This window comes from Dermacentor andersoni, chromosome 11, assembly GCF_023375885.2.
Source record: "Dermacentor andersoni chromosome 11, qqDerAnde1_hic_scaffold, whole genome shotgun sequence".
NCBI classification, from domain to species: domain Eukaryota; kingdom Metazoa; phylum Arthropoda; class Arachnida; order Ixodida; family Ixodidae; genus Dermacentor; species Dermacentor andersoni.
This window is the reverse complement of record NC_092824.1, coordinates 82,977,585-82,989,597: the sequence shown is the minus strand read 5'-3', so window position 1 is coordinate 82,989,597 and position 12,013 is coordinate 82,977,585. Positions and strand designations below refer to the sequence as shown.

The 12,013-nt window shown below is 47.4% G+C and overlaps 1 protein-coding gene across 6 annotated transcripts in view; it reads left to right on the top strand.

The window, feature by feature from the left end:
• LOC126517944 (general transcription factor IIF subunit 1-like) overlaps positions 1 to 12,013 on the top strand; it is a 38,017-nt gene that overhangs the window by 9,748 nt on the left and 16,256 nt on the right. For all 6 annotated transcript variants that reach the window (XM_050167770.3, XM_050167771.3, XM_050167767.3 and 3 more), the window contains exons 6-7: positions 398 to 536; positions 1,887 to 2,122. In XM_050167770.3, the coding sequence (XP_050023727.2) occupies positions 398 to 536; positions 1,887 to 2,122 (375 nt within the window). The remainder of the gene's footprint in view (positions 1 to 397; positions 537 to 1,886; positions 2,123 to 12,013) is intronic.

Genomic DNA, 12,013 nt, shown 5'->3' with positions numbered 1-12,013 from the left:
TCACCACAACTTACTCTTGTTCCAAGATCGTGGAGGAATGGCCTGGTGTTGCAACGTGCCATGCCCACTATTCTAGTGGACTGGTGCGATTGCCTTCGTGAAAGGCTGCATGATGTGAATGCCATTGCATCAACTGCTGTACTATGTTTTCACAAACTGGTAGGAGTGTACGGATATTTGGAACTTTTAAATAATGAATTGAAAATTGTCCTATGATTATAAATATATAGTGCACAAAATCCATTTAATTCAGACAAGACTGATATTTACAGTAGATTCTTTGAGATATGTTTTATTGAAGGTGTGCGCATTTTGGGACAAGCTGTGTTGCTTATTTAAAGAAGGCTGTCCTCTTGTTTGCCTGAATACATTTGGTTGCCTTGGGCCTCATCCGCAGGAGAGACAAAGTGATGAACCACTTCTCCATCATGGTTCGCAAGAAGATGTCCCTCGAAGAAGAAGGAGCCAAAGAGGAGGGAGAGGAGGAAAAAGGCAAGAAGGGGAAGAAGGGCAAAAAGGAGAAGAACAGAGACTTTGTGAGTGCCCCTTTTGCGTGCTCCTCTGAAAGCATGTTTATGAAGCCTGCAGATGAAATGGGCAGGTTGGTCCTATGGCCACAGAAAGTTGTATAGATCAGGGGTGTGTGAATATTCGAAACTTTTAAATAATGAATCAAATATTGCCCTATTTGATTTGGACTTTGATTCTAATAGTCACCTATGTAAATGCAAATATTTTTCTTGTTTCCAAATATTTCAAAGTTGCCAATCGTGCTTAGTTAGACATAAAATGGAAGCAAAAGTACATAAAATTTGATCCTCATGGCCATAATAGGAATAAGACATGAGAAGTTATGTAGTGGAGCAGGCTACATCACTCAGAAGGGGAGAGAGAGAGAGAGACAGGTGGCATAAAGAGGTGCTATTACTGCTACCCTGCAGGGAGCACGGCTCATCTCCTATAAGTGAGAGGAAAAAGGTAGAGGACAGAGGAAGCTCATGTGATCGAATGCATGTTGGGGGAGAGAAGCCTGAATGTCTGAAAGGCAAAGCATTGATAGTGAGTGTAAAGGTCAATTCACTTTCTGTTGCTGGAGCGCTTCCTCACGCCACCGTTTTGACAGCGACTTTTCGCGGTCATTGAGCCATATGTGTTCATGTTTACTTGTGTGAGCGGGACATGGTGCTTGTTAATTTAGTTAGTAAGCTAATGTTTACAACTTCGCATAGCTTACTTCGCATAGCTATCTACTAATGTGCTATCGCAATCGATGCTTCGCCTTTCGGGCGAAACTGTGACTTTTTTGTTTGTTTGTTTTTTACTTTGGACATTCATCACTCACTCTTTGCAATAACGTTGCTACACATCGTGACCAAAGTTTCAGAAGTAAGGCATTTCTGATATTACAGACTTCTGATAAACAGGCATTTTTTGTCGGATTATCAGCGTTCATTGTAAAGAGAGTCAACTGTACATGCTGCTCTTGTTGATCCTTCAGAGTGTGTGTGTGTGTTTTTTTTCTGATGTCCTTGCATGTTGCCTCTATAACTGTCAATGAAACAGTAAAGAATGTTCTGGTTACCAGTGTCAGTGTCGAGCTACAGAAGTATTGCTGTATAAAATTAGAGCGACAAGGTTGAGAAATAGTGCAGACAGATGGCAAAAGAGATAAACTACCATTGGGCAAAGAGAAAAAAAATTATGAAGTTATATTTATCTGGAACGACCAGCATGCTTCAGAGTAAAATGCAAGGCAACAAATCGTGCACTTGTTCTTATCACTTAAAATGTGGCCCATTGGCACATTGTTTACCATAGTGTGGCAGACTAGAGCTGTGAGCCTTAGTCTGCTGCACAGACAGATAACTGTTTTCCTTGTGCTCCAGCAACTCACCGAAATGGACGACTGGTTGAGTGACTCGGACGGCGAGGGCGACGACGACTCGGACGGCGAGAGAGATGATGACGATGGTGGTGGCAAGAAGAAGAAGAAGAAGGGTAAAGCTGGAGAAGATGATAAGAAGAAAAAGAAAAAGAAGAACCAGTCCGATGAGGAGGCCATGGAGGAAAGCGATGAGGGAGACTTTGATGACAGGGAAGTGGACTACATGTCAGAATCCAGGTGAGGGAGAGAGCTCCATATTTCTACACTCTGTTTCTCCAGCTCTGCGCACTGCAGCACGAATTACAGGTCCACCCTAAAGAAGAGCTTACACCTCGTGGGATGCATATTTTCCCCAAACAATAATCGTAATTTCTCTTACTTGTATTTACTTTCTTGAAAACACTATGCTCGGTACTTTCGTTTCAAGAATGCAGTGTCACGTTGGCAACGCGCTTGCCGTTCTTGACCAGGATGTACTGGGCTTTCAGTGGTAAAGAAAGGAGAAGCACACAAAGGAAATGACGAATATTGTTTTTGGCCAAAGGTGTGCCCCGAAAGGTGCAAGCTTTTATTAAAGTGTCGCATCATCCAGTCAATTACGACCACAGAAATGACTTGTCTGTTTTTGGCAGCTTTAGCTCTAGTGCGGGGCATTGCTTGAATGAAGGGATCATGGAAGGACGGGCAGTGCTTATGTGGCGAGTTATTCTTTTTGTGGACATGCGCATCTAATTCATCATCATCATCATCAGCCTGGTTACGCCCACTGCAGGGCAAAGGCCTCTCCCATGCTTCTCCAACTACCCCGGTCATGTACTAATTGTGGCCATGTTGTCCCTTCAAACTTCTTAATTTCATCTGCCCACCTAACTTTCTGTCGCCCCCTGCTATGCTTCCCTTCCCTTGCAATCCACTCCGTAAGCCTTAGTGACCATCGGTTATCTTCCCTCCTTATTACATGTCCTGCCCATGCCCATTTCTTGCTATTCACGCTTGCTATTCAATGCTATTCACGCTGTGAATAGCATTGGAAAGATCATATCTCCTTGCCTGACTCCTTTCTTTATTGAGATTTTGTTGGTTTCTTTATAGAGGACTACGGTGGCGGTTGAGCCGCTATAGATATCTTTCAGTATTTTTACGTACGGCTCGTCTACACCCTGATTCCATATTGCCTCCATGACTGCTGAGGTTTCGACTGAATGAAACGCTTTCTCGTAATCAATGAAAGCTATATATAAGGGTTGGTTATATTCCACACATTTCTCTATCACCTGATTGATAGATTGAAAATGGTCTATTGTTGAGTAGCCTTTACGAAATCCTGCCTGGTCCTTTGGTTGACAGAAGTCTAAGGTGTCCCTGATTCTATTTGCGATTACCGTAGTATATACTGTGTAGGCAACGGACAGTAAGCTGATCGGTCTATAATTTTTCAAGTCCTTGGCGTCCCCTTTCTTATGGATTATGTTGGCCTTCTTCCAAGATTCCGGTATGCTCGAGGTCATGAGGCATTGCGTATACAGGGTGGCCAGTTTTTCTAGAACAATCTGCCCACCATCCTTCAACAATTCTGCTGTTACCTGATCCTCCCCAGCTGCCTTCCCCCTTTGCATAGCTCCCAAGGCTTTCTTTACTTCTTCCGGCATTACTTGTGGAATTTCAAATTCCTCTAGACCATTCTCTCCCACTATCGTCGTGCGTGCCACTGGTACTGTATGAATCTCTATCGAACTTCTCAGCCACTTTAAATATCTCATCCGTATTAGTAATGATATTGCCGGCTTTGTCTCTTAATGCATACATCTGATTCTTGCCTATTCCTAGTTTCTTCTTCACTGCTTTTAGGCTTCCTCGGTTCCTGAGAGCATGTTCAATTCTATCCATATTATACTTCCTTATGTCAGCTGTCTTACGCTTGTTCATTAACTTGGGAAGTTCTGCCAGTTCTATTCTAGCTGTAGGGTTAGAGGCTTCCATACATTGGCATTTCTTGATCAGATCTTTCGTCTCCTGTGATAGCTTACTGGTATCCTGTCTGACGGAGTTACCACCGACTTCTATTGCACACTCCTTAATAATCACTCCTTAACGGCATGTACAAATACCTTAAACTTTCGGATAGCAAATTGAATATATAGTTCTATTCGAGTTCGATTCGATTTGGTCCTCCAAACGAATACTAGTCAATATTCGATTTCGTCTTCGAATTGAGTAGTCACCACCCGAGAATCCCAATATTTTTCGTATACCTTTCTGATACTTTACGTCATTGACTATACTCAATGAAGCATGACATTGAAGTAAAAATGCAAAAACTTCCATCTCATTCAGGGTGTACATAACATGCTTGGAGCACGCTGCATCACTCAGACCTCCAGGCTTTTCCAGCTAAACATCTTTAGACAAAGCATTCATATACAGTCGAACCCGACTATATCGAACCCGTTTAGATAGAATTATCCTGTATATCAAACTATCCTGTATATCGAACTATTTCTGAACACAGTATAGTTGCAGTGAGTCTACAGTAATCCCTCGTTATAACAAAATTGCTTTGCTCGAAATGTCGGTTTATTTAAAATTTCTTCTGGTGCTGACCCAAACGCATGCATTTTAAGCCACATTACTCGAAGCACACGAAGAACTTGACCCGCTTAGAGCGAAGTGGCAAGCAGCGGTGACACTTTTGCGCATGCAGTGTCAAATTAACACCGCCGGCAAAGTAGTCTCATGCAGGACCCAGAACAGGCACGAAAGTACCAAACCCATGACCGATGACCGCCTAGTAATGGGTACCAAGCGAGTGCCGAGTGCTCCTGGCTGTTTACTGCGGAGCGAATGGAAGCTGTCAAATTCAATGGTTCAGCGGGCCCGAACCATTAATCTCGATCCCAATCACATCGCTGGTGTCTCCCGTGTTAGAACCCACACGAAAATTAAGTTTTCCTGACTCTTTGCCATGTCAGAAAACTGCGGTCTCTTGGATGCTGAAAAATGGCCAAAAGACCACAGGCAGACTTGCACCGTAGCATTCCATGGGGTGTGCTCAATGAGCAAAGTTTTACCACTCTAAAGAGCGCTTCTGGTGCTGAAATGTGCTGAAAAACACAAAAGAAGTGTCCATCCGATTACAGGTGCCATGTTCAACGTGAGGAGCTACGTTAACAAATCGGGAAAATGACTGGGGAAGCCGATCTAGAAAATTGCTCTCCACTCGCCATAATCGGCCTGCATCAAAATAAAATTCCACCCCTAGCTTCGTCGCACTTTTGACGGAGTAAATCGACCGATAACTTGCCGAAAACACGAAAAATCAGATCATCGCCAGCGGCTAGTTGGGCTGTCAACACAGTGGGTCAACATTACAGTCACCGACCGTTTGTTCGGACCTCACGGGGACTGCGGAAATGTCCGAATAAACAGGTGTCCGAAAAAGCAGATTAAGAAAAAAATAAAAATGAAATCCTTTATTTTCATGCACTTATTCGGGCTCGGCAGTAGGCTTGAAGAAATCGTGAATGCGCCGTTGCACGCTGTTCCGTTTACGCGCAATCAGATAAGTCTGAATCTCGGAGAGGGTCGTACGGTCACTATAGGCGGCTGAAAGCACGGTCACTGCTTGTACAGTGAAACCTCGTTAAACCGTAGTCGGCCGGAGCTCGGAAAAACTACGTACTAAACGGTAGTACTGTTTAACCGAAATAGCATGAGATCGCCCACTTACCTGTCGAAAACGGAGCTCAGAGAGAGTGTGATGAAAGGGTAAAAAAAACATGCAGTATTTATTCACTTCGCGCGACAAAAATGTTATTTTCGTTTGATGCCGCGGCGGCCTAGCACGATGACAGCGGCCTCAAACTTACTGAAGCTGCGTGCCAGCTTCTCAGCCAGCCCCCTCCTCTCGACAAACACTCGCACGGCAGATTCCTCGTTGGCGTTACGTATTCTCCGTGCACGCGCGCAGTAGTGCTGCATAAGTCCCGGGGCGCCTTTTTCATTGCCGGGTGCCGGAGTTCGGAAAACTTTTGGTTTGGAATAGTTACGTTATCGCGCCCCTGTTCTCGTTGCAACGATTGCATTCATGAGGCTGACGTAGCGCGCAGCTTATGCCACTGTCGGGCCTGAATCGCCCGTGCTGTCGCTTTCCGTGTCGTCCTCATCACTGTCGCTAGTCGACACTTTGGCAACAACAGAGGCAACGATGGCGAAAAGTCGAACCTCGTAGCCGACATCTCTTCGCGGTCGCAGCAGCGCTGCCGAGCAACTTCGCATTCTAAATGCCACACACTGTAGTCAGCAGCAGATCCATGTGGCGGGCCAGCACCAACTTCATCGTGTCACGTTCGATAGCACGGACGATGTCTAATTTTTCTTCTATGGTGAGCACCCAGCGTCTTCTTTATCCGAGCTTCGGCATGAAGCGAGTCCTCGCTTGCACGACGCCACAACGCTCTCTGGCACGGCGTCGAAATGATGTTGATGTTGATGCGGCTTCACGTGCAAACGCACAGGGCGCTTGGAGGCCGTTGTACCGATCTCCGAGGCTCGTTGTTCTGCTGGGCCGCCCGATGGAGACGACGCACCGTCGTGTATGCGCGACGAAAAGTGGAAACGCTACGTTTTAACCGATGCGTGCGCAATAAGCTGGTACGGTTTATGCGGATACAAAATACATTATGTTCAATGGCCGCTGAGTCGGGGAATTGACTTTACTACTTTTAAACCGAAACTACTGTTTAAGCGGGTACGGTTTAACGAGGTTTTACTGTACACGCTCCGCATGCGACGGCAGCGTAGCACATGGTGCGTCATCTTCCGACTCAAGAGGCATCGTCCGGCGGTGCAGCACAAACCTGACGAATGATCTCGCCGTCGTCGAGTTCTGCACATGTCAGTACAGCAGTGTCAGCACCTGTGAAACTGTCAAATGAGACGGTGTCCGGAGTAATATTTTCCGCTTCAGTAGGGAGCACATTGGAAGGCGATAAATCTTAGGCCTCCCGGCACCCGCTTGCCGGCATTACCCAGCGCAGTCTGCGTGGGCACTGTCGGCGCCATTAGAGACTTGACGCGATGTTTCCGTATGCCGCGTTGGATCACTGAAACCTCGACACTGCACACAAAGCAAACACCACCGTGCCGACACCAGTCACACAAATGAAAAAACGTGGCTTGCTCGCAGCGTTGTGCGCGAAGAAACAAATCAGCTGCTGGATTGTCTTGACATGGCTTACTAAGCTGAAACCGGAACTGCTGCAGAGCCACTCTATCGAACCAGGCAGAAACGATGATGAGCGAGGATTTCCAGTAGCGCCACTTCGTGGGGCAGCACGGAAGCTCCGTTCAAAACAAAAATGGCGTTCAGCAAGTCGAACCACGCACCGGTCAGAGTCGGTGCATGGTGCTTTCGAACGAGTTGGCTCAAGGAGCGTCCGAAAAATCGGACGAGAGGTTGCAAGGTGTCCGAACTTTCGGCAGTTGTTATACATTATGGTCTATGGGGAGAATGGCGGTGCCGCGAAGCTGACCGAATAATCGGGCATGTCCGAATTTTTGGAGTCCGGAAAATCAGTCGGCGACTGTATATGGTGTATCCCTGGCTATTTTCTTGAACCGGTCATGCTCGATTCGCGCCATCCGACTTTAGATAAACGGTCTAAATGTATGGTAGGGTCATTGAATTTTGTTCTTAGACATTTGTCAGTGGCAAAAATGTGACGGTGCGCGGACAGTGTCGTCAACAATGGTACGCCGAAAGGCTCTCGTTTTGCAAACTTCACGGCCGCACATCCCAGGAAAAAATTCCCCAGTGATCATACAAAGACCCTACTGCAAAACCATTCAGTTTTCATGATCGCACTGCGTACCCACAATGAGTGGCTAATCTTTTTTTGAGCACAACGAACACAACCCCAGACTCGAGCCACGGCATTTGCAGCGCTTTCCAGTGTGATACTCCCGTAGTCTTCCGTGACCTCTGCACCCCCCTTATAAAAGCGCCCACTGCCTTCCTCTCCTCATTCGCAGTCGTTTGGACGCCAGTCATTCCTCTCACTCCCCTTCATGTCGACTCCTCGCTGCCAGTTTCGACTTTGCTGCTCCTCTGAAGCTGCCCTCTTCCAGCCTGCCCTCCCGAACGCACTCTTCTACCAATGGGTACCCTTCTGAGATTCCTGCTTCTTGGTCTCCACAACTCTGATCACCTTTCTTCCGCTACACGTGAAGCCGATGCCAAGCCCACCATTGTAACTGTCGTCATCACCAGCGCATACTGACGAGGAAAGCGAGATGCCCTGACGACATTTTCAAGCTTGTAACTTCTGCGTCGCCCGCCGCATTCAGTCACTTTGGCGCCGAGGGCGCATGTGTTTAGATCCGTGCTGCAGGCCAGATGATTGTGTGTTATTTGGAGTGCTTTGTTAGGTGTGCCTTGCTTGTGCTTTTGTGGTGTACAGGGATAAATGGCTCCGTCAGTTTCCGAGCAATAGTCTGACTTTGGAGCAGAAAGTTCTGCTGATTAAAGAAGTAGAAAAAGACGGCCGGCAGAAAACTGACATCGCGAAGGAATTCGGCATACCGGCATTTACTTTATCAACTGTATTGAAAAACAAGGAAGCAGTGCTGGATGGTTTTGAAGAGAGCTTCTCGGCGAAGAGAAAGAGGAATCGGGATTCATAATACTCTGCAGTCGAAGGTGCACTTCTACAGTGGCTGAAGAATGCCAGGAGTGCAAGTCTCCTCGTACGTGGACCTGCACTTACTACAAGAGCCGAAGCTCTCGCCCTCCAAATGGGCCATAAAGATTTCAAGTGCAGGAATTGCTGGCTTTAGCGGTTCAGGAAATGACGCAGCGTGACCTCGAAGTCGATCGTTGGCAGAAGCGCAGCCATGAACCATTACGCTGTAGACCATTGGTGCCAACATTGGCTCCAAGCTCTACTTGAAAAGTAAGTATGAAGACAAAGACATCTACAGCCTAGATGAGGCCACCTTTTTCTACAAGATGCTACTGCATCGCACGTTCACTACCGCTGACAGATCCTCATCCACAGGAAAACAGAGCAAGGAGCGTGTTACGGTGCCGTTTGGTGCCAATGCAGCAGGTGAGGACAAGCTTCCCTTGTTGATACTAGGGAAGGCGAGGAAGCCGCGGTGCTTCCGAAATGCAACTATTCCCAAGGAATGCATCTACAGTAGTAACAAGCGAGCATGAATGGCTATTGCTATTTTTGAAGACTACGTGCGCCTTCTGGATGGATGGGTTGATGCAAAGAATGGGCAAGTGCTTTTCATAATTGACAATTGTCCGTGGTACTGCAACCGATGGATCAGGGCATCATTGAAACCACCCAGAAGGTGTACCGCAGGGGTCTTTTACAGCACATCCTCACAGTATATGACGCCAGCAAGAGGTACAACATTGATTTGCTTGGTGCGATTCATTTGCTGCACTTTTCATGGAAGGAACTCGCACTTTCGAAGGCCCCCAAATGCTTTATGCATGCGGGCTTTTTCCTCGCCGTCGTCAGCTACCCTGGTGATGACCAGCTTGACGATGACCGGACTTGCAGCAATCTGTACGTTGTTCATAGAATTGCTGGCCAAGATGTAGAAGGCGACTTCGAGGCATCCACGTTGGCTGATGCTGCTGCTCCCGTGATCGCCCCAGCGACGGATGCGGAGATACTAGTTGACACTGTTAGTGACCTCGATGAGAACGAAGAGCCGGCAGACGAAGAGCCATGTGAAGTGCCAACTATGGTGCAGATGCGGAAGTACCTACACCTGCTGCAAAATAAGTTTGAATGCATGGGCGGCGACCATGGCCTCATGCAGCGCTTGGTCAAATTAGAGCGAATAAAGCTCTACTGCTTTAGCTTTTCTCGAGTGGTTACTGATATCGAATCACCGCTTATAATTAATTTTTCGCCGTCCCGCTGACTTCATTATAACGAGGTATTACTGTATATAACTATATTACTGTATAGATAATTGAAAGCAATATGTATCACGCTAATATGCACCCTGCTAATTCACACTGAAATCCGCACTCCCACTGATAATTCGAACTCCTTGCCATCGTGGATCAGGAGAGTACCAGTGCACGGGAACACGTTGGCGACGATCGTCGCCGCGCAGCTTTGCTCTTTCCATCTGCGGCCGTCTGTTGCAGGACGGTGCTCTTCCCCCTTTCTCAAGACCTCCAAGTTTAAGAATGCGGATGCGGCGCTGCATGTTATTTATTCATCTATTTATTGTGGCACCAATTATATGGACACTCCTAACTCATTTCTTCCGTTGGCAGGGGCGTTACTGCGAGATTTCGTATAGAGCCCAAGAGCAATAACACCGTCGCCGCGCGCCCTACACTGTATCTGTGGGTGAAAGCGTGCGAGAGTAGCCGTCGATTGCGGCTCAATCTTGCCCGCGCGAAAGGGACGAATGCGAAGAGGATGCGCACCGTCTTCTCTCGCGCCCGAGGCACCCAATGTTGCGAGGTGCCAGGTGTGTGTGGAGGGGATGGGGGGGGGCGGCGGCATTCTCTCCGGCTGCAACTGCGCATGTGGAGGCTGCGTGCGACCGTATCTTGGGAGTGATCTGCCTTGGGGGCAGAGTCTAGTTACATTGGCGGCTGGTAGCTCTGTGCATGCTGTGTGTTCTCAGTGCTCACTTTCGTGCTGAAGCGATAGACAGCACGAATGTAACTTTGCTCGCTGCTGTTGCCGCATTTCCTCGCGCCAGCGTTTTGACAGCGAGTGTCCGTAGTCATTGGGTGTGATATGTTCATGTCTGCTGTGTGTGCTGACGTCATGCTTAGTATTTTTGTTAGCAAGTAAACGTTTACAAGTTGATGCAGCCAATAAAGGTACTATCCTTACTCCATACGGCTGTCTGCTAATTTGCTAACGCAATGGATGCTTCGCCTTTCGGGCGAAACATGCCCTTTTTTTTTCTTTTATTTCTTTTTTTAATGTGAAATCTTGGAGGCTATTCTCTTTATCTATGAGGCGTTCTGCAGAGACGTGCCACCAGGTAATGTCTGTAACACAGCGGCCGTGACGTTTACCGGTGCTCGCAGTACCAACAAGCATAGCCTTTGAGATCCGCGGCAATTTTTCAAAGAAAAGCATTGCTAGGATACGTGTTTGGCGCCACCTATACGTGTAGTGGAACTCAACAGTGTGCAGTCGGTGCATCGGTGAAAGTATAACGGAGATCAATGTTGTAGCAGGTCGTGATGCATTTCGAGAGTGCATTTTAGAGCTCAGCTCTAGTTCCTGCGGTGAGCGTCGGCGCGCGTCACGTGCTGCCAGTCACACTACAGCGCTTGCGCTGCGCCAGCCAAAATGCCGTCCCCCCTATCCAGACTTCGACGCGCCTGCTGTCACCTGTTCTCTTCGGGGCATGCACAGAATGATCCCTGACCCACGCGCCGCTTTGAATGGCTGCCTGTGACCGTCGCGAAGCGGCGTGGGCACCTTTTTTTCCCTTTTTTCCGTGCCATGCATTGTGGGTCGGCGCAGTCGGCGCGGCGAATGCGTGGATGGAGCAAGAACCATCTCGACGTCGGGCACGTCGGGCCTCATTGGCCACGTCCGTTTACGTTGACTGCGCCGGTGCTTCGAACTATGGTCGTTGTTCTCGCCAACGTGACATAGCGTATGCGCACACACGCTTACGCTACGTCCGACTATATATGCGCCTTAACTGAGATATATTTTCTCTTTCATTAGTTCAAATTTTGTATAATTTGAATTTTCGTAGCATCCCCGCAGAATACGAATTAACGAGATTTTACTGTAACCGGTTTTATCTATGCATGTCCTGTACAACACTGTATGATAAACATGGATTTATATGATGGTGTAATGATCACATTTTCTCATTTGGCCACAGCAGCCGCATCTCAGTGGCGTCAAAATGCAAAACACTCGTGTACTTAGATTTAAAGTGCCCGTTACAGAAACACAAGGGGTCAGAATTAATTCAGAGCCTCCCACTATGGTATATAGCCTGATTGTTGCTTTGGAGCATTAAACCCAACCAATAGAGTGGCTTGCACTGTAAGTGCTTAGTTTATTTCAATTATCCTTGTAAAGGTTCGTTTAGCCCAAGGTTTTATGT